The following is a 25459-nucleotide window of genomic DNA, read 5'->3' as shown; positions in this document are numbered from 1 at the left end:
CCGTCAGTCCCTAACTCCTCGCTGGTTCTCTCGCCATAGCCGCTGCTATTCGAACAACCGGCTCGCATCTTGGTCCGACAGCCCCCAAACTTCGATTAAAGGTTCGTTCTTAGCGACGGGGGATCCCCAAACTTGCGTGCTGACTTGAGGGATGATCAATTTTTGGAATACCCTATTTTCAATTTGAGGGAGAGAGTAGTGATGGGAATGAGAATTTTTTGGTAAATAATATATTTAAATTTTTGGTAAATTAATTCATTTTAATTAATCCAGTCAAAACATGCATAATAAAATATATTTAATAACTTAATCCGGTCAAAATAGGTTTAAAATTCGTTGATCGCTAAATTTTTGACGGAACCATCCAAAATGGACCAAATGTGACCCATTTTTATTTGTGAGAGACCGAATAATTTAAAAGATAATGTTTTGGACCAAAATAAAAAAAATCGTAATATGTTAAGGATCAAAATGAGCCTTTAGTCTAAATTATATTGTAGTTTAATTTTGTCATATTTTGTAGGAAAAAAAACTAGACTCGTATTTTATTTGTGATATATTCCGAGTAGTAACTATAGAGAATCGAACATTGTGATGCGAAAAGACATACGACGTCGTGCTGCTGTTTTGTGCGAACCAAAAATCACAACACAAAATCCCCCCAAAATTTCAAAACCCTCACTCTGATCGGCAACTTCCACCGCCTCCTCCGCCGCAGCTGTATCCGAAAAAGTTATGGGTGACGAAGATGAGGAGAAGCAAACGCTTGAGATGCAGCTAGAGGGCGCAGTGACCGCTCGCCTTCAGCATTTCAAGGACCAAGCCGAGTATAGATTTCTAGCCATTTGTTTGTGTGTTTATGATAACGCCTGCCTTTTTATACATAATGTTTTGGATTTTGCTGCAGCTCACTGACGTTGGAGTCCGTAAGGAGACTCTTGGAGAAGGACTTATGCCTTGAGAAATTTGCCCTCGATGCACACAAACGATTTATTCGCCACTACTTGGAAAAGGTTAATTGTTTTCACTTAATTTAGATGTTTGGCAATCTTCAATTTGTTAATTCAGTTGCTGAATTAGCGCTAGTAATTTGTAAGGGATTCAATGTTACATTTTCGATTTCTATTATTCAGTTTTTCAAACTCTGGATTTTGGTTGGTGTTTCGAGAAGACATTATTGTTGGTCTTAACAATAATACGTATGCCCTGTTTAAACCCTAAAAATGGTGCTGCCTTGTGGCAGAATGCCTGTGTCTGACTGTTGATGTGATTTTATTGGAATTGTTTGAAAAGATTGAACTGTTAACACACTTGCACTGATTCTGCCCTTAAGTGCTCAATTTTGATGATAAACATAGGTTCATTACATCATGAGTGGACTTGTGCTGCCTAACTGTCAGTTAAAAACTGGTGATACTTGTGGAATCCTTAATATATTTCACTCGTTGCACTTAAAAGTACCAAAACACTATAGTGTTCAAGTGTTTTGATTGCTGGAATCTTCTTGTCATCTTGGGGTGTTGGAGGTTAGTTCTCTTGTAACAATATCAAAATTTTGTTAATTCCAGATAATGGAGGCTGCTGATGAAACCAATGCTAACCCGATAACTGCAAACATGGACAAAGATGAACAGACAAGTATGGATGAAGAAAAGGCTTTGCCTAAACATCAAGATGCTAAGAGTGATCCTAAAAAATCTAGCCCTGGAAAAGACGAAACAATGGAGGACTCACCTATAATGGGTGTTCTTACAGCGAAATCTGTAGTTGGCACTCAATCTTCTTTGAGTGAAAGCAGTATTAAGCAGGCCATTTTGGAAAGAGCTGATCATCTTCAAGCTAATTCTGAGTCAGTATTTTTGATTTTGTGAAAAACTGAATTGATATTCTTTCATCCGATGAATTTGTTCATTTCATCTCCCTGGAGAAAAAAATGAAAAATAGTAACGTAAGAGTCTGCAGAGAAAAATATTGAAGAAATATAGTTATAGCTATAATTGGTGCTTACAGTTTAGCTTTACTGCTAATGTTCAGCTATTTAATTGACAGTCTCTTATAGTAAATTGTTACTTTATTCTTGCGATTGTCTGTTTAAAAAAAGAATAAAGTTTATGCTCTGTTTTTCAGAACCATATCGCTTGCCGGAGTTCGCCGACTTCTAGAGGACGATCTTGGTCTTGATAAAAACACCCTTGATGCTTTTAAAAAATTCATAAGTCAACAAGTGGATGAGGTAAGAACAGTTTTTTGTACATCTATTGATTTCTCAAATAGATTGCTGACTGAATGTATTGCTATTTAGGTATTAAAAGGGGATAAGTCTGTGAAAGATGCTAAGAAAAAAGTCTCACGGGGCGTGAAAAACAGAAAGTTAAAGAAGGGCAGCAGTGAAGAGGACTCTGATGCTTCACAGTGTGGAAGCGATAGTGATGAGATGGGTGATAAAGTGGAATCAAGGAAGGAAGCTGCTCCCAAAAGAAACATTAAGAAATCTGAACAGCCAAAGAAACGTAAAATCTCTGAAAATGCAGATGTCTTTCCCAAAAAGCCAACCAAGCTTTCAAAAAGGCAAAAAGAGGAGGATAATAACTCAGATGAGGATGGAAATTTATCTGAAGATAATCAATCCCAATCATCTGTTGAAAGATCAACCCTGGTTAGTTTTATTATGCCAACACCGTGCTCACTACCCTATATGTGCCTTTAATTGTACCTAATGTAAGCATTTTAACCAGAGGAAAGAAAAATCAGCTCCTGTTTATGGGAAACGCGTAGAGAATCTGAAATCAATAATCAAAGCTTGTGGAATGAGGTTTGTACATCTGTTTGACCTTCTGTTTTACAACCTGTGTTTGCAATTCATTAACAAGGTCACATTTTTTGGTCTTCATTGTCAGTATTCCTCCTACTATTTACAAGAAAGCTAAACAAGCACCAGACAACAAACGAGAAACCATTTTAGTGAAGGAGTTGGAGGGTATTCTCACAAGAGAAGGGCTATCGAAAAATCCCTCTGAGAAAGGTAATAGATTATTTGGTATGCTCATATTATGGTGCCAAATGTGGGGACAAGTATGTTAAAAGGTTAAGATGCATGTCATGATCTAATCAGAACCTTAGTTTCAGAAATGTATAAAATTTAAATATATTTTCTAGAACCGAGAGCTCTCAATTGGAACTCTTGCCAATTAGTTAGGTTTAGTTTGCTTTAAATTGGATGTTACTCTGCTCTGCTTCCAGTTCCATATCAACATATCAATGTTGAGCGTTTCTCTTTATAAAGTGTCATTAATGGACAACACAAGATTAGCTTTGGTAGATGATGTTTTGACTTTTGAGACATTAATGTTGTCTTTGCGTGTAAGGGAGAAGATCATTAAGTTTACTAGATATTTTGGCTGATGAATTGATTTCAAACTGGCCACAGTGGCCTTTTAATTTGACTGTGGCTCTGAAAGGCTTACTGTACCTACATTATTCTAACTTCTCTAGATCCAGTTTTCCTCACCCCCAGCACACACACCCCTCTGTAGATAGAATAATGGTGCCATTTTCATTATTTCAGAAATCAAAGATTGTCGAAAGAGAAAAGAAAGAGCCAAAGAACTTGAAGGCATTGACATGAGCAATATCATATCCAGTTCAAGAAGAAGATCAACGTTTAGTTTTGCGGCTCCAGAGAAACCTGTAGTTCGTGGTAAGAAAGACAAGGTTGATGATAAAGATAGTAAAAAGCAAGAAAACAATGACAAAGATCTCAATGATGACAACGAGGAAGAGAAGGAGAAGGAAATGGAAGAAGAGAAGGAGAAAGACGATGAGGAGGAGGCAGAAGACGAGGAAGAAGACGACGAGGAACAAGATGATGAAGATGAAAGTGAAGAATTTGATGAAGGTAATATTGGTTGCTTTGCCTTAATTTTTTCATAATTACGTGCCTTAATCAATTATTTGTGTATTCACTTATAAATTGCACTTTGACACACCACCTGTTTGCTAGCGAGCTTTTTTACTGAGATAATTTAGAGCACTCTGGACTGTTGATGTAACAGTGCAACAGAGGAGCAAACTTTATGGGAAATATTGATATGCAGTATTATGATTCTCACCCATTACTCACTCCATTTCTTTGCAGATGATAACGAAGAGAGTGAGTAAGTTTCGGGTAACAGAGGTTTGTAGACAGCAGAGAGAAGCAGTGGTATGTGGAAGTATTTGTATCTTTAGTAATTTTATTGTGTGGTTGGGTTAGGTATTTTACATTCCTTAATGTTGGATGGAACTTATTAGGGATTTGTAGTGTAATATTGCGTGATAAATTAATTCCAAGTATAGTGATTTACTCTCACGGTTGACATTATACAAGCAAGTGGGAATACATATTGCGCAGTTGTAGGTAGATATAGAAATGTGGGGATGGTTGTGGTGTGATTGTGACATAGCATTTCATCTTGAAGGTGGAAATGTTCACTTTTGGTGGGTGGAAGGAGGCATTTCATTTGGGTCAAATCAGATGAGAATTTGTTCCAGTCTTTTTTATCGTAGTATGTGAAAAGGCCAATATTGCTTTAGGATTTAGGAGTAGTATTTTTTAAAGCTGAGTTTCATTTCATTTCGTATTTTTGTTGTTTTAAGATTAATGATGTTCGCATAAATAAGCTTTTATGGACAAACATAGAATATTGAAATGTTTCTGCTTTCTAATAAATTTATTGCAACATGACTTGTGGCAGTATAAGAAAATGGTGGAGTACTAACATTTATCGGGTGAATGAGTTTGAAACAAAAATATGTGAGATGAATTTTGATTATCTATACAAAATATTTTACAAGTGTTTTATAGTGATACAAATTGTTTGAAGTTTGCATTCTTTGAAGCCCAAGATTTTAAAAAACGACATGTATGAAGAAAGAATGAAGTAGAGGAAAAAGAAAATAAAATAGGTAAAAAGAATAAAGTAGGAAAAAATAAAATTTTATTCTAAAATACAAATTGATTAACTGTAGCAGGTGAACCAAAAAAGGAATACTATCATTTACTTGTAGTGAGTGAGATTAAGAGCACCCACAACGGTGGACGGAAGACGACGTAGTGAGTGCCAGCGGCACGGAAGACGTCGTTCGCCCCTACGCTCGCGCCGCTGGCACGGCGCTGCTTGATGCATCGAGCACGTCCATGCCAGCGAGCAGGTGACGTGTCGACGACTGATTGGACAACGACATAGTCGTTGCATTTGAATATTTTTATTTTTATTTTTTAAAAAATTCGGTTTTTAATTATAAAAATCGATTAAAAATAAAAAAAATATTTTCCCAATCCCAAAAAAATGGCCGTTCTTTTGCCCGTTTTATTTATTTTTTTTTATTTTTTCCCCAAAATCATCTATATATACACACATTCATCATCCATTTTCCACATCAAATCATCTCTCATTCATATTTTTCATACAACTTATCTACACCATCATCTCTCACTCAAAACCTCAAATGGATTTCACCCATCTTATTGCGGAAGCGGAGCGCGAAGAACAAGAATACTACGAACAACATCGTGCCGCTTATGATGCATACGTCGCAGCGAATACCCCCGCCCCTCCTCCTCAACCAACTAGATCAACTCGCCGATACATCCATCGTCACCGGGAGGGAGCCCACGAAAGGCTCGTTGCCGAATATTTTGCCGACCAGCCGCGGTTTCCGGCGGATTACTTCAGGCGCCGTTTTTCTATGTCAAAGCGCCTGTTTATGCGTATTGTCAACACATTGTCCGCCCGTGTTGAATTCTTCCAAACAGGTCTAGATGCAGCCGGCCGGCAAAGTATCACGCCGTTGCAGAAGTGTACGTGTGCCATCCGACAACTCGCTACTAGGCAAACGGCCGACCTCTTCGACGAGTATTTGCATATCGGTGAGTCCATTGGAATCCTTTGTCTTAAAATTTTTTGCGAGGGCGTTCGTACAACTTTCGGTGATGAATTCCTTCGGGCACCTACCACTGATGATTGCCAACGGTTGCTTCGTCTTCACAAATCAGTCCATGGCTTTCCCGGAATGTTTGGCAGCATTGACTGCATGCATTGGAGGTTGAAGAATTGCCCGACTGCTTGGAGGGGGCAACACTTAAGCGGTCACAAAGGCGGCGGCCCAACACTTATCCTTGAGGCGGTCGCCGACTACCGGCATGCATATTTCGGCGTTGCCGGATCCAACAACGACTTGAACGTGCTCTATTCTTCACCCCTCTTCAATGATGTGTCGAATGGTGTAGCACCGGCGATCGACTTCACCGTCAAAGGAAATGCATACCACATGGGTTACTATTTCGCCGATGGTATCTACCCAAGGTGGTCGACTTTCGTGAAGATGCTCAACAACCCGCAAGACCCGAGACGGGTTCTTTTTGCGCAGCATCAAGAGTCCGCGCGGAAAGACGTCGAAAGAGCCTTTGGGGTCCTTCAAGCCCGATTCAACATTGTGAAGGCCCCGGCTCGGCTGTGGTACTTGAACAATATCGCCGACATCATGTACACGTGTATTATCTTACACAACATGATTATAGCCGACGAAGGACCGAGGGCGGCTAGCATCTACGACGAGGATGAAGCAGGAAGCTCAAGCGCGAGCTCTCCCCCACGCCGAGGTGTGCATACGACGGTGGGTGAGATGATCCAAACAAGGCACATAATGCGCGATACCCGAACCCACGTTGAGCTACAAGAAGACCTAATCAAACACATGTGAGCGAAATTCGGCAACGCGTAGTGGGTTTTTTTAATTTTGCGAATTTAATTATGTAATTTTTAATTTTTAGGATTTTAATTATGTAATTTTTAATTTTTAGGATTTTAATTATGTAATTTTTATTTTTTAGGATTTTAATTATGTCCTTTTTATTTTATTTAATATTATTTCAATTTTTTTAATAAATTTTAATGTTATGGGAATGTTTTTATTTAAAATGAATTGTGGTCGTCCTTGCGGAAGAGCACAGCCGTTGGTATTGTGCTCTTGCCTAAGAGCAGACATGAATAGTGGCGCCAGGCCCACAACCATGCTCGTTGGCAAGAACACGGTTGTGTGTGCTCTTAGGGAGCAAAAAACACATTTCAATTTAATACATACATACATACATAGATAGATAGATATTCTCTCATTAACTTTTTGACTAACGTAATGACCAATATAAAACAATAATAGATGTTTTTTTGTATGAATAATTTTGTATAATTCATATTATACATTTCCCGAATTTTGAAAATAGTTTTAGGATGGAAAACGATTCGTGGTTGGATCTGGTAAGATGTGGCAGAATGAGAAAGCGAGTAGAATGGAAGAGAGAGTGGGGTTTGGTTGGTTGATTTTTATTGAGAATTTGTTTAGTGTGTTTGTGTGGTGGAGGAGAGAGAGAGACCACCCTTCCCTTCCCTTCCCTTCCCTTCACTGTATTCTGAGGTCATGTCATGGTGAATTTCAATGTCGCGAGCTTCCGTCACCGCCGCTTCCTCCTCCATGCACCACCAAGGTCCTAAACCCTATATTATTTTCTCTACTACTCCCATCACTTAATGCCATTCTTTCAATTCCCACATAATTCTACTTCTCCACTTTTTAATTAATTAAATTTCTACAATTACAAGATGAATTTCTTACTTACTGCTTATATGTTTAGATGTTTTGTGGCAAATGAACATGCGATCAAGGGAACAACATATGGAATATGGACCTTATCCAGTGCGTGAAGGAGAACCGGATTGTTCTTACTACATTCGAACTGGAGTATGCCGATTTGGCCCTACATGTCGATTTAACCACCCTCCTAACAGAAAACTCGTATGTTAATCTCTCTCTGTTCCTTGTCCTTGTTAATAGAGCTAGAGACACTTCTTTTTTAGATTAACAATTAAGTAAGAGATATTAATAGATAATAAAGTAAAAGAGAGTGTTACTTTTTGCTGTAAAAAGATATGACTCAATTGTCTTGGAACTTTCCAAATTCACATGGAACCAGGGAGTATCACACTTCTTGAATTTTGGAGCTCCTGTCTCTGGATTGTTTGCTGGCTATATTGTAAAACCTACTGCAAACAATATGTTAACCTGAATTCTAAATCATGAACTCATTGAACAACTACTTAACTGATTCACTTTACCTATTTTTAGGAGCAAGTATGCATCTTTTGACTGTTTTTTTTTTTACTATACTATTCAATTTTTTCCCTTACACTTATCTGAAATTATCAATTTAATTTATAGGCTATTGCCACAGCAAGGATGAAAGGTGAATATCCAGAAAGGATAGGACAACCTGAATGTCAGGTATGTGTCTATACAACTTGTATCTTCATTTTTGGCATTACATTTTCTCTAGCCATATTGGTCCCATGTAGACTGACTCTTTTGATGATTCTATAAGGGTTTATTATGAAATTCTTTTGATCAGTTTTGTTTTGAGTTTAATTATTATCCTTGTAAGGTTTTGTCTACATTTGTGTATTTTCCTTTGATTTCTTTGTAGCCCTAGTCTTTATTGAACTATGAATGCTGTCTTTTGTAACTTTAACTTATTTGACTTAAGTTCTCTATTTGCTTCTGACAAGTTTCTTCTTTATATCACCATTTGAACATTTTTGTCTTATCTTCAGTATTATTTACAAACGGGGACATGCAAGTTTGGAGCCACATGCAAATTTCATCATCCTCGAGACAAAGCTGGGATTACCGGACGAGTTTCCTTAAATGTTTTGGGATACCCCCTTCGCCCGGTCCGCACTTATACCTCCCTGTCAATGATTTTCCTTGGTTTAGTTTCGTAGCTGAATTTTGGGATACTATTGATATACAGTCATTTTGCAATAGTTTTGATAAATGATCATTTTTACAGTTACTAAGTTGGGTTATAAATTACTGGTTGATGTTTACAGGCTTTAGCTTTCTCATTATCTCTTATAACACAGTCTCAATAAAAATCTGGATGAGAATTCGCAGTGGTGAGAAAAATTTAGCCTCACTTTTCTAAACTGGATTATGAGTATAGTCTAGTATGAGAGGAAAAAGATGGATGAGTTCAAGGCCTGATGAAGAAAGCACTTTGTATGAAGATCACAATTGCTTGTGTTCTAGTTCATGAAAGGGCTAAGCTAGGCTTCTGGATAATATGTACCTTCATAAGAGAAGGACGCATATGAGTTACTGCAAAAATCCTTGTTCCTCACTTGAGAATGGTTTTGAGTAAACAGTCTGGTCTCGAGAAATTTGGTGTTTTTGTCACCTAATTTACATAATTGACAGTAAATTTTTAACAAAAGTAACTTTTGCATGTTTTTTTCAAGCTTTCTTGTTTTAATTTAGTTTTTTCCATTGTTTTCTGTGCAGAATGAGATGGAATGTGGATATTATATGAGAAATGGACAGTGCAAATTTGGAAGTACTTGTAAATTCCATCACCCCCAGCCATCAAATATGACGGCATCTTTACATGGTTCTGCCGTATATCCTCCAATTCAGTCTCCTACAACCAGCCAGCTGTCATATCCATTGACGAGAGCTTCTTTTATAGCCAGTCCACGGTGGCAAAGCCCTTCAAGTTATGCACCACTTGTCATGCAGCAGGGAGTGGTATCTGTGCCTGGATGGAACACATACATTGTAATATTTTATATGAGTTTGTTTTCTTTATACTTAATTGCCTGTATGGCTTTGCTTTGTCTAAGCAAGACAGATTGGAGCATGTCCAGTGCCCCAATCATAGTAATTATTAATTACAATCGAAAACTTAAATCACACTTCAGCCTTGTGGTATGAAAAATATGCATGTATGAGGTGCTCCCTCCCAAACCTGTTTCTCATGGAGAGTATTAAACAGTGAAGTTCAATTGGTTGGATGCAAGATCCTTCCAAGAAGTATCCAGCTTCAGGATAAAATCTGAATTTGCTCATGCCTGGCTTTTCAGGGTCAACTCGGTTCAGTTTTATCTTCTGAAAACCAGCCGCCTTCAGCAGTAAACATCCAAAATGATGGAGCATCACATCAGGGCGACTCTGGAAATGTTGCATCTGAGTATGGTGCTGTACCAATGGGATATTATGCATTCCAAAAGGATAATGTATTTCCTGAGAGACCAGATCTACCTGAATGCCAGTTTTATATGAAAACTGGGGACTGCAAATTTGGTGCAGTTTGCAAGTTTCACCATCCTAAGGAAAGACTGGTTCCTGTTCCTGACTGTCACTTGAGTCCAATTGGACTTCCTTTACGGCCGGTAGGTTTTCTCACCAACATTTATTTTTTCCTAGCACACTCCTGAGGATAATAAACCAGGAATGGGTCTCTGCCTTCACTTTCAGTTATTCAATAGTTAATTTTACATACAAGCCTGTACCTTTTTGTGATGGTGCCTAACCTTTGGATTATTTTTCAAAGTCAGCATTTTTTACCTTTCAAATATATTTCTTTGTTGTTGGTTGTAGGGGGAGCCTCTATGTGTATTCTACTCGCGATATGGTATCTGCAAGTTTGGTCCAAGTTGCAAATTTGACCACCCCATGAGAGTTTTTGCATACAATACCCCTGCCTCATCATCAACTGACCCCACAGTTGTTCGTCGGTTTTTGGCATCTTCACCGGGAACAGTTCCAATAAATTTCTCCCCAGATGGACTCATCGACACAAGCTCCACAAGAAATAGGCGGCTCTCTTTGTCAGAGACTATACAAAAATCCTCGGGTGACAATAACACTGACTCAGAGTGAAAATATTTCTTCCAAAAGTAATTGAGTTATTGTCCTATTTACTTTGGAAGATAAATAAATAACAGCTTCCTGTATATTCATTTCCCTGGCTGGAGATGTACATAATTCAATTCCAAGTCGATCTGCTTTTCTGAAGATGCAGTTCAATTGACTAGAGTCACTACTTAAACTTGCTGCAATGTATAAATCTGCAAATGTTATCACATCTGTTAAAAGGCAGTGGTGGATGTTTCAAATTTTTTTAGAGCCGTCATCATTTTCATATATTTCTATCACTTCTGACGGTCTTCTGAGCATTTTGTTTTGCAGCAGGGTTTGCCTCTCTCGGCAATAGTCTTCCCAAAACTATACAGGGTCATTCCTTGTGCTAATAGCTATTTCTGCTGATTATGGTTGATTTCCTCGGTGTTTAAAATGCTTGCTATGTCCCCTCCATTTCATTATCATTAGTGAGAATTATCATAAAGTTTCCGAGCATTACTTTGGTAACATGAGCATAATTATCTCTGCACTAATTTTTTAGGCATCTTTTTCTACTGATTAATGTTAATGTCCTATTTGTCTGGAACTCATGCTACATCCATTCGTGTAATGGTTATTAGTGAGGATTATCACAAATTGTGAGCATAATTTTGATAAGCTAAGGTGTTAGTATTCACTTATTACCAATTTTTTGCTTCTTTAGTTTTTCTATCAGGAATCTAATGTCTCTCTTCATTGACCATGTTAGTGGTCAAACGATTAGGTAATTATGAATTTATGATATGTGCTATTAACTGTCAATTATGATTAGGCTAGTAATTTTCTGTGTCAGCAATATGTATGGTATTTTATGACCAATAGGTTTCTATTAAACAGTATTGATGTAGAAGTAAGAAAAGTGCACTGGATCTATTGAAGTAAGAAAAGTGCACTGGATCTATATCCAGACACGTCTAACTAAGTATAACCTATTTTTGTGGTTTGTCTAATTTAAGTATGGTTTGTGGGTCATATGTTCTATGGAAATGGGAAGGGACTGGAAGCAAGTGTTTTTAATTCAACCTACATTGATTCAGGTTGTATGTGATTGAGTTCTAACATAATCTGATCAGACTTATAGATAAAACCATGAAAAAAAGATACTATATCTTTCCATAAGTGCCAAAGTCCAGGGGTAATTGTTCCATGATTGAAAGCAATTCATTGAGAAAGCTAAAGATCATGTTTTGCTGTGCCAAAACAGAATCAGGTAACTTGTGATATCTATCTGTCTGCTTTATTAATTCTTTTGAATTTTGAAAAGTTTTCAAGTTCATAATTATCTCTGTGTAGAGCTCTACCTATGCTTGCTTCCACACACTGAACCTACAAGGAAGTATGGTCAACCTAAGTTGAAATATTTTTTAATTTCTCATGAGCAGCTCAGAGATTGCTATACTGATCAATTAGGATCTGCAAAGAAACAGCGGAAGGAAAAAGTGGCGTGCTTCACTTATCCCATGTAGCAGTATATTTTTCTAGAGGGGCAAATAGCAGGTATTCTACAAAATTAAGACATAAATTTTTCCTCACATGACTTCACCATTTCTAATTTCTTGAATCACTAGAGGTGTTTGATTGCAATAGCCATCTTTGTCAGGGTGTTGTCTCTCTTTGCTTGTTCCGTTACTCTTTCATATACATGTTTGATGTGTTAAAACTTGCATGGTATTATACTTGTGTACAAGTGTCCTTCCTGGCATGGAGGCTCTTTTAATAAAAAAAAATGTACTTGTAGAAAGAAGATTATTGGACCTAGGGAAATCTGTGTGTTTAAAAAGTTGCAACAAATTTTACTTTGATGCTGCTGCAGCTCTCTTTCTCTTCCATTTGTACCATGCCCGAAGAAAGCAAGACATACCATAGGTGCGAAATGCCCATCTGCAAACTTTAGCATTTCTTCTTTTTGGTTTATTGAATACAATTAAACCCCAACCTTTCCTCCCCCCTTATACACACATTCAAACCAAAACTACTTTATTTATTACTCCCTCCGTCCAGCAATAGGAGTCCCGTTTTTCCGTTTTGGGACGTCCGGGAATAGGAGTCCCGGTTCTACTTACCATATTTAGATAAATTAATTACCCTCCCCCAATTCATAATTTACACAAAAGCCATTAAAAAAACACCCCCCATCCCCAATTTTGTCGTCACTCTCTCACTCTCTCACCCTCATTCTCTCACTCGCGTTCTTATTCGCTCTCCTTCCTCTTCCTCTGTGGAAACCCTAATCCACGCCGCCTCCTCTTCCTCCTCCAAATCGCCGCCTCCTCCTCCTCTTCCCCAGTCGACCGTACATGGATAATGTACCCTCTCCACCCCTATCCCCCATCTATGGGTTAGATTCGGCCGGAAATCGTATTCAATTTCCACGTTGGCCTCGTCTGAATCCGGCACCGGAGTGGACCTTCGACACGTCGGAGGGGTCGATCCCGACTCCTATTGCAACCCACCTGTCGCCTATCCCCACATACTCGTGGGAGGAGGGTGATTCGATGTCTACCGTTGTTCCTGAAACTCCGACGGTCGAAGTCCCTTCCTGGACCGATTCCCAGCCCCCTATGTACCTTGAAACCCCAGATCTAGAAGCTATACCGTCGATGGTGGGTGGTTCACCTCATTTTGATCAATTTGTAATGGAAGGCATTTTTTTATGTTGAGTGTTCTTTTTAAATTCAATTTTCCATGTTTTATGTCCATTTTTAATTTTGGCAGCCTAAAATTATATTTGTCATTCCATGAACTGATATGGAAACGTGCTGCATTGTTGTATGCAAACCAACAAAAAAATTTGGCAGCTTGTTGTATGCAAGCTAAAGAAAAAAGGTTTAAAACAATTTAGGTGGGGCCTAAATTCCACTATCACACACCATTTATTACACACTCCAAAACTTTCTTAAAACCCGTGCCCTGGAGAAATGGGACTGCTATTGCTGGACGGAGGGAGTATCTAGCAATATAGTTAGATGCATGTTCATACCCAATCACTATCACTTCCCTCAACAAAAAAGATCTACTTCCATCTCTCCTTCCAGATTACAGTTCATCACTGCCAATTTCCTGCTTCTTTTGTCGACCCTTTTAATTCCTTTTTGAAGAACATCACAGGCAGTAAGAAATGCATGCAATTATTCGTGGAATTTTCTGGTGTGTGCTGATTCTTTTATTCATCTCTAGTCTCCATCAACAACTTAGATTATTTATGGTAAGTTTCTCTCTCCGCCACTTTTATTTTCTCTGTGTGTATCAGAAGACAGGTTGATTGTGAAAAAACCCTATCTAGAAAAGGAGTGTTGGTGATAAAAAATGGTTGCAGGTGGCGGCAGAAGATATGGTGCCGCTGGGGAAGGAGATGATGGTGATGTGAATGATAGCACAAGGAGTTGGGGAGCTTTCAGATTTGTTCACTTTGCACTTCTGTGGAGGTGAAAGCAGAAGCTACTGTTTGCCATCTCCATGCTGCTATGCTATCAATTGCAACATTCCAAAGAGGCCCTTTGGATCTGTTCTCTCACTCCCAAAACTTGTAATTGCTTTGGATGCCATGTCTAATTCTTGATATTCTTTTTTATTATTTTCATCATCATCAATAATGTTGGTTGCTTTCAGTTGCTGGCATTGAAGCTGAACAACAACAAAATCTCTGCTGAGATTCCTCCATGCAATGAATAGTTTGAGGATATAGCAACAACAGAAACTCTGGGGAGGGATCATATCTCTGCTGAGATTCCTCCATGCTGTATCCACATGGTCCTAGCTTGGATTTTTGTCCATCTCACATAGCATGCTGAATGGATCCCTACGGAGCTGGTTGATTACATTCGAAGCAATCAATCACATAACATAACTGTCTCTCAGGGATCATCCCACAAGGCAGGGCTACTGAGGGCATTTGCAGGCAACCCGGGTCTCTGCCACGAGGAGTCATCTTGCAATGGGAAGGGACAGCCTGTGATGCTACTTATATATGGGAGTGAACAGGGACTGACTTCAGTGAGGATTTTGTGTGTAACTAGTTTTGTTAGTTTCTATACAGGTTATATTGATCTTTGTTGTTATGGTCTAACCATAAATTCTACATGTTGCAGACCGAGAACTAGTGATTTTTATGGTGGAAAACAAAGGATTTGGATCCCTCGCTGTGAAGACAAGCAAAGATGTCTCTCACACCATGCTATTTAATTTAATCATAAAATATAGTATTAAAATATTAATTTCTTTTTTAATAAAATGGTGGGGTGTGAGATTGTGCTGCTTCTCGAAGATCTAAATCCGGAAAAGATTGATTACCTTGTGTTTACTTATTAACTACATAAATTTTGTCTTGTTTTGCTATGTTAATTGTTTTATCTTGTCCATTTTCAACTGAGAGTCAAATCAAATTCGATTTGGTATAGTGCAAAAAACAATCTTGAAAAACCATGATTAGATTCTATAACACACTATGCAATCGATGCTATTATTATTCCTCACGTGTTAACAGAACATTAAAAATAGCATCAAAATATTTTAAAATGGGATTGGATGCTACACCCAGCATACAAAGTAAAATAACATGCTGAAATTACAAAATAAAATGAGAAACATAATACCCCAGAAATAAACACTATCACATGCCTAATACCTAATTGGCCCATCCAAGCTCCCAGATGCAAACTGAAACCACAATTCATATATGAGAATCATTATTAAACCACAAATTAGAGTTTGAGAAGGGAAAATATAAATATTAACAACTCTAAACACTAGAAAAAGTTCATATGGAAACCTCAGATGATCATGATTCATAATAATTACTCATTTGCATTTTGGATCCTAAACATACTGGAAAAAATTTGACTCTTTCATTGCATCCCCACAGATAAAATCACATGATAGTAGCACAAGGAAAATATGCACATAGAAAGAAATGACATTTACCTGTCGAACAATTGGATTTGTTGAGGAAGAGAATTCATGAGTCGTTCCTTGCCAAACAGCCCTTCCTTCGTACAAAAACAACAGCCTGGATATGGTATTTGGTATTAGAATGAGAAGAAGTAGCCTCAAGTTGTGTTCAAAAGGCTAGAAATTAACCACTACCTATCAACAGCTCTTTTGATTGTGCTATGTTGATGAGTGACTACCACATAGGATGCAATCTTCCCAGGCTTCCCAAGTGCATCCTCACCTTTCATATGAACCGAGCGAATGAGATCTTCAACAACAGTTGATGCAATTGGATCCAGACCAGCTGTTGGCTCGTCATATAGGAGCACCTATTCAAAAAACATGTGATATCAGTAAGATATAAATACCAGAATGTAAGGGCGTATACACCAATCACCATGGTTGACTAAGAAATTGATGATATTTTTACTTGGATAAAGCAAATTAAATTGTATTTCATGATAATACCTTGCATATGCCTTAAACACCAAAAAATACAAGCCAAAATAGATATAAAATCTTAACCTTTATGTGTAAGCAGAGCACCAGAATTTTCTTTGGTAGACAAGAAAAGGGGAACAAAAAATACCTCGGGTTCAATCGCATGCTTTGTTGTATAAAAAATGATGGAACGAGCAAGGGCAACTCTCTTTTTCATCCCACCAGACAATTCAGAAGGTAATCGATCTTCAACTCCCTGTAAAAAGAATTCACTTAAACTACCCCTGCCTTAGGAAATGACTAAGTCCTTCCACTGTATGGCATACAAACAATTAACCTGGGTTACATTTTCTGAGAAATTTTGCTGTCAGATTCTTACTCCTAAGTAGGTATCATCAGATTGACCATTACATATTTATGTGTGCATCATCCATAAGCACTAATCTCATTTAGTCCACGCTAGATTTTATTGGTTTTACATATAATATGGAAATCAAAGCTCGATTTGTTATTTTATTCATTTATTTGAAGTTACAAAGAAAATAACCAAATCAAGTGATTCTTAAGTAATTTGTAGAATTAATGACATCAATAATAAATTTTGAGGTAATAGAATAGAATTAAATAAATGTATAAAACAAAGCAAATAATGCTAACGAGGTCTAAACAAGATCTTAGTATATTATATATTTATAGGATTGTAATAAAATCTGAATGTGTTTATACAAAACTAACCAAATATCAGGCTTATGATTCGGAAAACAGACGGTTGTGATTAGCGTCACTTGGCAACCAATTGTAACAGATAAGATTGATTTTGCCAATTAATGCAAAATCGTTTGTGGAAATAGCGTGATTCCTAGAAGATATGACATGATTCCTACAATTTATGCTATGGTGAAGTAAATGTATTGTTATGCTGATGTACATTCAATGTTATGATGAAGTAAACTTTCGAATTTGTAATGACGCCTTTAATTTTTAATGACAACCGTAACTCACTTTCTCTCTTCTAAAATATCACAAAACTATAAATTCCATACAACTATATCGATTTAAATCATTTTTTCACAACCATGTATCCAACGAAAAGTAAATTTATTGGGATTCTACCAAATTATTTGATTGCATATGTCCACATGAACAAACTGTCAAATTTTCATGAAAAAATGGAACATATATGTATCTCGGCGTATTTGCATTATGTTGAATTAAATTCAATGTTATGCTTAAGTTAATTGAATGCTACGCTATACATTATGACGATGTAAATTCAATTTTATGCTGAAGTGTATTATGTCGAATTTATTGATGGTGCCAATAACAATTGACAACTACCCTTAAATGTCATGGGGTTATATACTTGTGTTGTACCAAAGTAAATTTAATGTTATGTTGAAGTACATGTTCTAATTTGTTGATAGCCCCAATGACATCCAACAACTACACTTTAATATCGCGGTTCATATAATTTTGGACAATTTTACTCACATGCAGAAGAAGGTATATTGAAACGAATTATTATGAAATCCCAACCTTCCATTTTTTAATCTAATAGATGAGTTTTGGTCTTAATTCTACATTTAGGTGTGTGATATGCTTAGATAGTAGCTAAGTGGATGTGATTGTGATCATTAACCACATACCTTTAGGCCCACAGCAGCTAGAGTCTCGGTGCCGAGTTCGGCAATTTTATCCGCTGGCATAGTTGAATTTTCATATCTGTCACAGAAATTGAAAAAATAATTTAATACATAACTTAAACATGAAATACAGTTGATAACAATGAAACAAAAACTAATTATAAAGACAAATATCTTACAACAGAAACCCGACATTTTCACGAACAGTGAGAGAATCAAAAAGTGCTGCACTCTGAAAAACCTGTTACATTGGGCAGTAGATTCAAGAACTGTCTAGATTAGAATCACTGAAATAATAGAGGAGGTGCAAACAATGTTATCTCACCAAGCCAATTCTTAGGCCAGATAGTTCCTCATCACTGATCAACCCGTGCCGTCTTCTCCCGCGAATCAATACCTCACCCTAGTTGTTCATAATTAATGAGAGACCACAAGAAGACAGTCAATCCCAATCTAAATTAGCTTCTATCAATAATAATAATAATATCAGTATTAAGTACAACATAATACCAAATGAAAGGAACGAACTTGGAAGAATCTGATTACCTTGTCTGGAGCAAGAAGCCCGGCCATAATCTTCAAGATGGTTGACTTTCCAGTCCCAGATGGCCCAATAATTCCGACAGCCTCTCCATGCCTAATCTAAAAAAGAATTTTAAGTTTGTCAATGTTAAGGAGGTATCAACTGAGAATGATTTAGCTGGTTCCTGTGCAACACAAGCTTATTCACTAAAGTTACTCTTACGTTCATTAACAAAATATAGTTAGTTAGAAAAACGAGCAAGTAACACAAATTATCAATGGTGATGATCTCATGTAACAACCCATTCATTAAACATCTTCCTGGCCTACAAATCACCACTTGAAAACATTCATTTTATTCCTAAAATCATTATCTTTTGGTGAGTTGAAAATAACAACAAATACATAGGACAACGTATGCATTTTTAAGTTAAGTATTCAAAGCATGAACAAGAAAATCACCTTAAAGCTCACACCTCTTAGTATGTGCTTTTCCCCAAAGGATTTGTAGACATCTCGGCATTCAATGAGCACATCTGACCCATCCTCATCCTCCCCGTCGATGTGAGCACCCTGGAGAAAATGAGTATAATCCGAAAAAAGCATCTAAATGTTCTCATCACCTATCACAACAGAGAAGCAAACAAACAAAACCTTGAAAGGGAAAATGAAATAAAACCAAATAGTATCAAAACATCCACTTCAATTCCCATCAACATACCTTAAAGTTTGCAGGCTGGTAATTTTGAGGCGGAGCGACGCAAGCACAATAATCCCTTCTTCTTCTATTTATTGAAGAAGAGGAAAGCGGCGGGAAAGATGGGAATAGATTAGAGCGGCGGACAGAATTGAAAGCGGTGAGAGGGTTGTGAGAGATGGAAGCTGCGGCCATCCTTGATTTTATGAAATGTGAAAATCCAGCAATCCAATTTACGATTACCGCCGGAGGAGGAGTGGCGATCGCTGCCCATCTTCGTCTATAGGAGTACTAATTTTTTTTTCATTTTTTAATGATAAATTCCAATTTCAGGAATGAGTAGAGTAGAATAGAATGTGTTATTTACTACTATAAATTAGTTTACTTATTAATTAATGCCTCGGTCCCCAATAATTGTCCACTTTGATTCCAAAATGAATTTTAAGAAATTTAAAAGAAATTGAATTAAAAAAGTTGTGGAATAATGAAGAATATATAATGGGAATAAGTTAGTGGAATATAGGACCTACTTATCATTTATGGTAAAAAAAATGAAAGTGAAAAATTAATAAATGACAGATAAAAATGACAAAAATGGATAATTATTGGGGGACGAAGAAAGTGCTATCTTTTACTCCATAAAACTATTAAAATCAAAATATAAATAAGTCAAATATTTCGTACTCTCATGTCCCTAAAAAAATACTCCACAATAAATAGACAAAATTATAGATGCCATAAGTTTTAATGTACAATTGGTAAAATAAGAGAGAATGAAGGAAAATGTGATGAAAGTGGTGCTAGTGTAGTGTAGTATGATGTGTATGGTTAGTATTTAATTAAAACTTTTCATATTTATAAATGGCATAATTTTAGTAGAAACTCTAAAATAGTAAAATTAGTCTATTTTTTGTGGACGGAAGTAGTACTAGTATAACTATGAATTTTTAAAAAGGTGAGTTTAATCAGTTAATGAACAATTTGTAAAGTATGAATTTTAAAAAATGCACGGGTTAAATGCATAATTTGTAAGTAAGATAGATAAAATTTAATAATGATTGAAGTATTATTAGAGCATCCTCAACCGTGCCCTTAGCTAAGAGCACGGTTGTGATCTGGTCGCATTTTTATTCATTTTATATTTCCTGCTCTTAGCTAAGACACGATACTTGATGCACTTTTTATTAGCACTAAATAAACCTGCAAGTATACAAAGTATATATAGTATAGCTAATGGTTAGTAACGGATATCGAACATAGGGAAAACTATCACAGACTGACTACCTTCTACTAAGCTTCTTCTACCATTTAGAAAAAATAGGCAATATTGGTTTTTGAAAACAAAAGATGTAAAAAGAAGAGCAAATAACGATTACAGATAAAAACACAGAGAGGAGACAAGGGAATTCCACGGATGTGCTTTCACAGTTATGGTTATACAAGTACAACACCCTAGCACAACTCATACTTCACTAGAACGAGTTACAAGTATATTGTCCATGCGACACAAAGTGGATTACAGAAACTAGGGGCATCAATCCTAGATTAGTAACTCCTAAAAGCTCATAAGACTCATAATGTTCTCGCTCTCAATTAACAGTGTTGTTTTAAGGGAAGCTAATTGTAACGTCAACTAAGCTCTTCTAACTCGCAAACCTCTTCTCACGATTACGTTGCAAGTCAATAGATCATCACAAAATGTGTCACTCAAACGTGAAGCAATTATCCAACACATAGAATAGAAGCGAAGTAATGAACAAAACGGATAATAAATAAATAGGAATTGTATAACCAAAGTCAATAACACATCGAATTCTATGAATTTAGTTACACATAATTGAATAAGCTAAAAACATAGTTTGTAAGAAAAACATTGAAAACATAAGAACTATAATGATAGAACTCAAAGGTTGAATCTTGTAGCCTTAATCTTCTCTTGAATCCTTCTTCAAACGCCTTTGATCTTGATGAACAGTAAAATGACTCTCAAATATTATCTCTGAAAATTATGCAGCAAAAGATCTCTTATTGATGAAGGTTGAGGGGGTATTTATAGCCTTTAATTTCGTGCTCCTTAATATGGTAAATATTCACCATAGTATGATAAATCTTGGAGAGAAAGTAGGTCAATTCTGTGCGCCACGTTTTCCAGCGGGGGGTGCTGCACTTTGTTCAGCGGTCGCTGTAAATTATTCCGTAGCTTCTGTCTCTTTATCAGCGGTCGCTGCACTTGTTTCAGCGGTCGCTGGCAATCATCCCGTAGCTACTGGATCTCCCGGAGAGGTCGCTGCGCATAACCCAATGATCGTTGAGCGTGTTCCTCTTTTCAGCTCAACTTTTCCGAAGCGGGCCACCTGTTCAGCGGTCGTTGGCGGCCAACGGTCGCTGGCCGAGTTGCAGCGGACCGTTGAACGGCTCGAATACTCCAGATTTCCATCTTCGACTTTTGGCTATCTTTTTAGACTCTATTTTACACATTTCTCACAAAACACGACAAAATACCAAAATAGATAAACATGTAATTAATGGACATGCAATGCAATTTTGACACTCAAAATGGACCAAAAAATGACCTTAAAATAATGCAAAATCCGAACATATCAATACCCCAATGGTGCTCTTAGCTAAGGCATACTTTTATTTATTTTATATTCAATTACTAAAAATATTTTTATGATACTAAATGATTCAAAAAATCCTAAATACTATTACAAGTTCCTAAAAATAAAAAAAAGTAAATAATTAAAATCTTAAAAATTACATATTAATTATATGTTCATTTAGTGAATTGTATGAAGAAATATAAGAGAAGTATAATCCATTTAGTAAACTGTATGAAGAAATATGAGAGAAGTATGAGTGAGAGATAGTTTGATGTAAAAAATGGATGATAAATGAGGGTATTATAGATCTTTGGATGAATTAAAGATTAAAAATATAAAAAAAAACAAAAAAATTTGAAAAAAAGTCATAATGGATCTATTTTTGGGAAGTGAAAAAATGTATTTTTTTTGGATTTTTTCTTATTTTTTACGAATTTAAAAAAATATTTTAAGGAATTAAAATGACGCCCGATTAAAGCAGGGGGGTGATTGAGCGTCACCACCCACTCATAGGCTGATGCGTGTCCCGCCTATCAGAAGAGCACTGCTCTTAGCTAAGGCAGCGCTGGGGATGCTCTTAGTAAAGAATGAATCTCAACTCAATATAACGAAAAAAACTTCTTTAATAAAATTTTAAAATTTTAAGAAATGAATGAGTACTATTTAATTAATAAATATAAATTTACGATTATATTTCTTTAATCCTATTCCAATTCCTATTACCATTCCTAGGCATGCACAAACCAAACTGAACCGGCGGTTAACCGTCAGTTTGGAACCGCCGGTTCATAACCCGGAACCGGCGGCGGCGGTTCGACGGTTCAGACGGTTCGGTTCGGGTTCACGATTTTCAGAAACCAGAACCGTCGGTTCAACAGTTCGAACTGGCGGTTCAAATAAAAAATTTTTTATTTATTATTTATAAAAATTAATTTTTATATTTAAAAATTAATTTTCACAAAAAATAAATACAAAAATTTCATAATATCCTATATTTATTTGTTGGGCCTGGATTCTAACAAAACCATTCTTGGTTGTTTTTCTTTTATAAAGACATCCTTGAATATTTTATGTTTCACTTTTGATGTAGGACAAAATATGTTGAAGTATTTTCTTTTATAACTATATATTTAGATCATTCATTAATCTTTTTCCAATGTAGAAGACAAAACTTTCTTTATTTTTTACATTTTATTATTTACTATTTTTATATTTATTTTTGTCATAATTTATTTTCTAAGACAAATTTATAGTTAATAATAGCATTAACTAGAATAGTTTAATTAAATTTGAATGTGGTATGTTGCTCATAATTTGTATATTTATAGAATGTGGATATGTTCAAATAATTGGATTTAAATGTAGGTATGTTACTCATTTTTCTCAATGTATTGAATAAAAAGTGCAAAAATCAACAATTAATATAACTTGTATAATAATGATAAAAATAGACGATTAAAGAAGCAACAAATATTTAAATTTATTGTTTAAGACTTCAAATTTTTTGTGATTTGTAATTGTTGTAACTTGTAGCCTCGTTTAAATTTATATCAATAAAGCAATTTTCTTTGTGATTTTTTGAATTTTATTTACGCATATTCCATAGATAAATAAAGAAGAAAATGCAAAAAAAAAATGAACCGCCGAACCGGCCCGGAACCGGCGGTTTTGAACCGTCGCCCGAACCGGCGGTTTTTTAAACCGGAACCGCCTAAACCCTTGGCGGGCCGGTTCAGGTTCATGATTTTTTTGAACAGTGAACTGCTGGTTCCGAGCCGGAACCGACGGTTTTTGAACTGTGTGCATGCCTCCTATCTTTTTAAATGATAAATTGAACCTATAATTAATTAACATTATGAGTTTGCTACTATAAAATTTCAACCCATAATGAGCTGAGCTTGCTACTATATGAAAATAATATGATTCTAAATTTTTATAATTATGAGTTTGGCTTAATTAAAAGGAATATAGAATATGATTTGTTTCATAAATATTAAATTATTATGTTTGGTTTGATTATTAGTACTCCTTTGTTCTGAATCACTTTCCTTTTGGATTTGTCTCAACAAAGATGATTCAATATTAAAAATAGAAACACATTTATCTTCAGGTTTTACCTATTTCTCTTACTTTATTCTCTCTAGTTAACACAAAATAAAACTACATAAAATCTTGTGACGTTCAAGGAATGGGTCATCTTCCCTAGAACGAGGGTGTAATATATTTGCGGTTTCTATCATTTTATTTGGGGCTCAAATTTAAAGCCCCAACCTAATACCCGAGGCTTGTATCTAGCCACCCCGATTGAACTGATTCGATCACCATGTATATACTTGCTCTATATCTACCCTCACCTTACAATGTTAGCTCCAATTTAACATCATTCCACTCTCTCGCTCTCTCTATTTCTGTCTCCGTGAGTACGTCATCTTCTTTGATCATTTTCGTCTTCTTCTCTTTGTTTCTCTATGTAACCGTGTAAGATCATTTTCACATACCATATAGTATCAAATTAAAAGTAATACTATTGTCAGAATTCTAAGGAAATCTCAATTGCATATGTTCTAACAAAAAAATTGGACGAAAATGTAATTTGCATGTTTCTATAATGACCTACAGTTTAATTCTCTTCATTACATTGTTTTTTATGTGCCAAGAGGATATGCATAATGCCTTAAGTTTAATGTGTATAATGCTATAATACCGAAAAAATTGTGTTGTTTAAATATGTTTTTGAATTTGCAAGCAGTTTTGGTTTAATGGAATATGTTGCACAGATAATGCTCAAGTGCAATGTATAATGTCAATAAAATGTGTGTGTTTTTGAATCATATGTATGTGATAAAAGTAACCACACATCATCTGGGCCGCTCATCAATGATCATCAAGATCGACGGCCGTGATTTGAATGCAACGGTTAAATCGGTTGAGAAGGCTGTTGCAGCTGGGACCGCTCGCCGTTGGAGAAAGCGTGCATCCTCCATGTATAAAAAAGGGATTGGAGATGCATGCGCAGAGAGAGTGTGAAGTAACTAACATGAACAAATTCTTGTTTTCACTTGCTTGATTAGCTTTGGAGAAAAAGTGAGATTAGAAGTAAGTGTGGTGTTTTAGAGTTGTTCATAGTTCTGGTAATCTTCAAATCATCATCAATAAAGCCATCTTCTTCCTCGCCCGTGGACGTAGATCGAAAGATCGAACCACGTAAAGATTTGTGTCTTTGTCTTCGGTGTTCGTGTGTGTTCAATCGGTAGCCGTTTATAACAAGTGGCGCCGTCTGTGGGAACATTTCAGATCGGATTGGTTATCGATGGCGACGACAAGATTCGAAGCAGAGAAGTTCTCGGGGAAGAACGATTTTGGTCTGTGGCAGATCAAAATGAGAGCTCTGATAATCTAGCAAGGGCTTGATGAAGCCATTGCACCGGTTGATCCGAAAGGGAAGGAGAAGGAAGATCTCGATGAGAAGAATGTGAAGAAGAAGGCTGAGATTGCCAAGAAAGCAAATAGCGCAATTGTTCTCAACCTCACTAACAAGGTGTTGCGCGAGGTTGCGAAGGAGACCACGACGCTTGGGGTATGGATGAAGCTCGAGAACCTGTGTATGACCAAGTCTCTTGCCAACCGCCTGTACATGAAGCAGCGCCTATTCTCGTATAAAATTCTTGAGGATCGATCTTTTGCAGAGCAAATAGATGATTTTAGCAAGAATCTTGATGATTTGGAGAATGTTGATGGCCCGATGAAGAATGAGGATAAGACCATCCTTCTACTAAATGCTTTGCCTAAATCCTATCAGCATCTTAAAGATGCAATGCTTTTTGGCCAAAATGCGGAATCTGGGATTACTTATG

General features: G+C 36.5%; 3 protein-coding genes across 24 annotated transcripts; 2 read left to right on the top strand and 1 right to left on the bottom strand.

Annotated features, from left to right (window-relative positions):
* The first annotated feature begins 591 nt into the window (after positions 1-591).
* Positions 592-4348, top strand: LOC121742110 (DNA ligase 1-like). Its single transcript, XM_042135150.1, has 9 exons — positions 592-827; positions 908-1013; positions 1569-1849; positions 2128-2233; positions 2303-2656; positions 2736-2812; positions 2898-3022; positions 3566-3895; positions 4136-4348. Exons 1-9 carry the CDS (start codon positions 736-738, stop codon positions 4156-4158), a joined length of 1494 nt encoding a protein of 497 aa, XP_041991084.1. The 5' UTR covers positions 592-735; the 3' UTR covers positions 4159-4348.
* A 2942-nt stretch (positions 4349-7290) lies between these two features.
* Positions 7291-14904, top strand: LOC121741675 (zinc finger CCCH domain-containing protein ZFN-like). Of its 18 annotated transcripts, XM_042134540.1 has the most exons (12): positions 7291-7522; positions 7670-7830; positions 8254-8316; positions 8643-8762; positions 9373-9645; positions 9951-10259; positions 10468-11980; positions 12153-12267; positions 12584-12636; positions 13879-13975; positions 14087-14296; positions 14380-14904. In XM_042134540.1, the coding sequence occupies exons 1-7, from the start codon at positions 7474-7476 to the stop codon at positions 10747-10749; spliced, it is 1257 nt and encodes a 418-aa protein (XP_041990474.1). In that variant the 5' UTR covers positions 7291-7473; the 3' UTR covers positions 10750-11980; positions 12153-12267; positions 12584-12636; positions 13879-13975; positions 14087-14296; positions 14380-14904. The 18 variants fall into 18 exon arrangements, with proteins under 18 accessions (XP_041990474.1, XP_041990475.1, XP_041990468.1 ...); XM_042134541.1 differs by lacking the exon at positions 12584-12636 and having other exon boundaries at positions 13948-13975; XM_042134534.1 differs by lacking the exon at positions 12584-12636.
* A 291-nt stretch (positions 14905-15195) lies between these two features.
* LOC121741676 (protein TRIGALACTOSYLDIACYLGLYCEROL 3, chloroplastic-like) lies at positions 15196-19351 on the bottom strand. Of its 5 annotated transcripts, XM_042134549.1 has the most exons (10): positions 19027-19351; positions 18768-18878; positions 18330-18425; positions 18109-18186; positions 17963-18024; positions 17787-17862; positions 16289-16396; positions 15853-16028; positions 15691-15775; positions 15196-15426 (listed from the first exon to the last, which is right to left on the bottom strand). In XM_042134549.1, exons 1-10 carry the CDS (start codon positions 19195-19197, stop codon positions 15388-15390), a joined length of 1002 nt encoding a protein of 333 aa, XP_041990483.1. In that variant the 5' UTR covers positions 19198-19351; the 3' UTR covers positions 15196-15387. The 5 variants fall into 5 exon arrangements, with proteins under 5 accessions (XP_041990483.1, XP_041990482.1, XP_041990486.1 ...); XM_042134548.1 differs by having other exon boundaries at positions 15196-15775; XM_042134552.1 differs by having other exon boundaries at positions 15196-15775; positions 18330-18420; positions 18782-18878; positions 19027-19168.
* Between the last annotated feature and the right edge of the window lie 6108 nt (positions 19352-25459).

The sequence above is a fragment of the Salvia splendens genome, chromosome 7, assembly GCF_004379255.2.
Source record: "Salvia splendens isolate huo1 chromosome 7, SspV2, whole genome shotgun sequence".
Lineage (NCBI taxonomy): Eukaryota > Viridiplantae > Streptophyta > Magnoliopsida > Lamiales > Lamiaceae > Salvia > Salvia splendens.
This window is presented reverse-complemented; position numbering and strand designations above follow the sequence as displayed.

Excerpts from the sequence above, each read along its gene's own strand:
- LOC121741676 (XM_042134548.1), bottom strand. The coding sequence starts at position 19,197 with ATGGCCGCAGCTTCCATCTCTCACAACCCTCTCACCGCTTTCAATTCT. Across the intron at positions 18,879-19,026 it reads ACCAGCCTGCAAACTTTAAG|GGTGCTCACATCGACGGGGA; the intron begins GTATGTTGATGG and ends CATTTTCTCCAG. Across the intron at positions 17,863-17,962 it reads GAAAATGTCGGGTTTCTGTT|ATATGAAAATTCAACTATGC; the intron begins GTAAGATATTTG and ends TTTCTGTGACAG.
- LOC121741675 (XM_042134530.1), top strand. The coding sequence starts at position 7,474 with ATGTCGCGAGCTTCCGTCACCGCCGCTTCCTCCTCCATGCACCACCAA. Across the intron at positions 7,523-7,669 it reads CTCCTCCATGCACCACCAAG|ATGTTTTGTGGCAAATGAAC; the intron begins GTCCTAAACCCT and ends TTATATGTTTAG. Across the intron at positions 8,317-8,642 it reads TAGGACAACCTGAATGTCAG|TATTATTTACAAACGGGGAC; the intron begins GTATGTGTCTAT and ends TCTTATCTTCAG.
- LOC121742110 (XM_042135150.1), top strand. The coding sequence starts at position 736 with ATGGGTGACGAAGATGAGGAGAAGCAAACGCTTGAGATGCAGCTAGAG. Across the intron at positions 828-907 it reads CATTTCAAGGACCAAGCCGA|CTCACTGACGTTGGAGTCCG; the intron begins GTATAGATTTCT and ends ATTTTGCTGCAG. Across the intron at positions 2,657-2,735 it reads CTGTTGAAAGATCAACCCTG|AGGAAAGAAAAATCAGCTCC; the intron begins GTTAGTTTTATT and ends CATTTTAACCAG.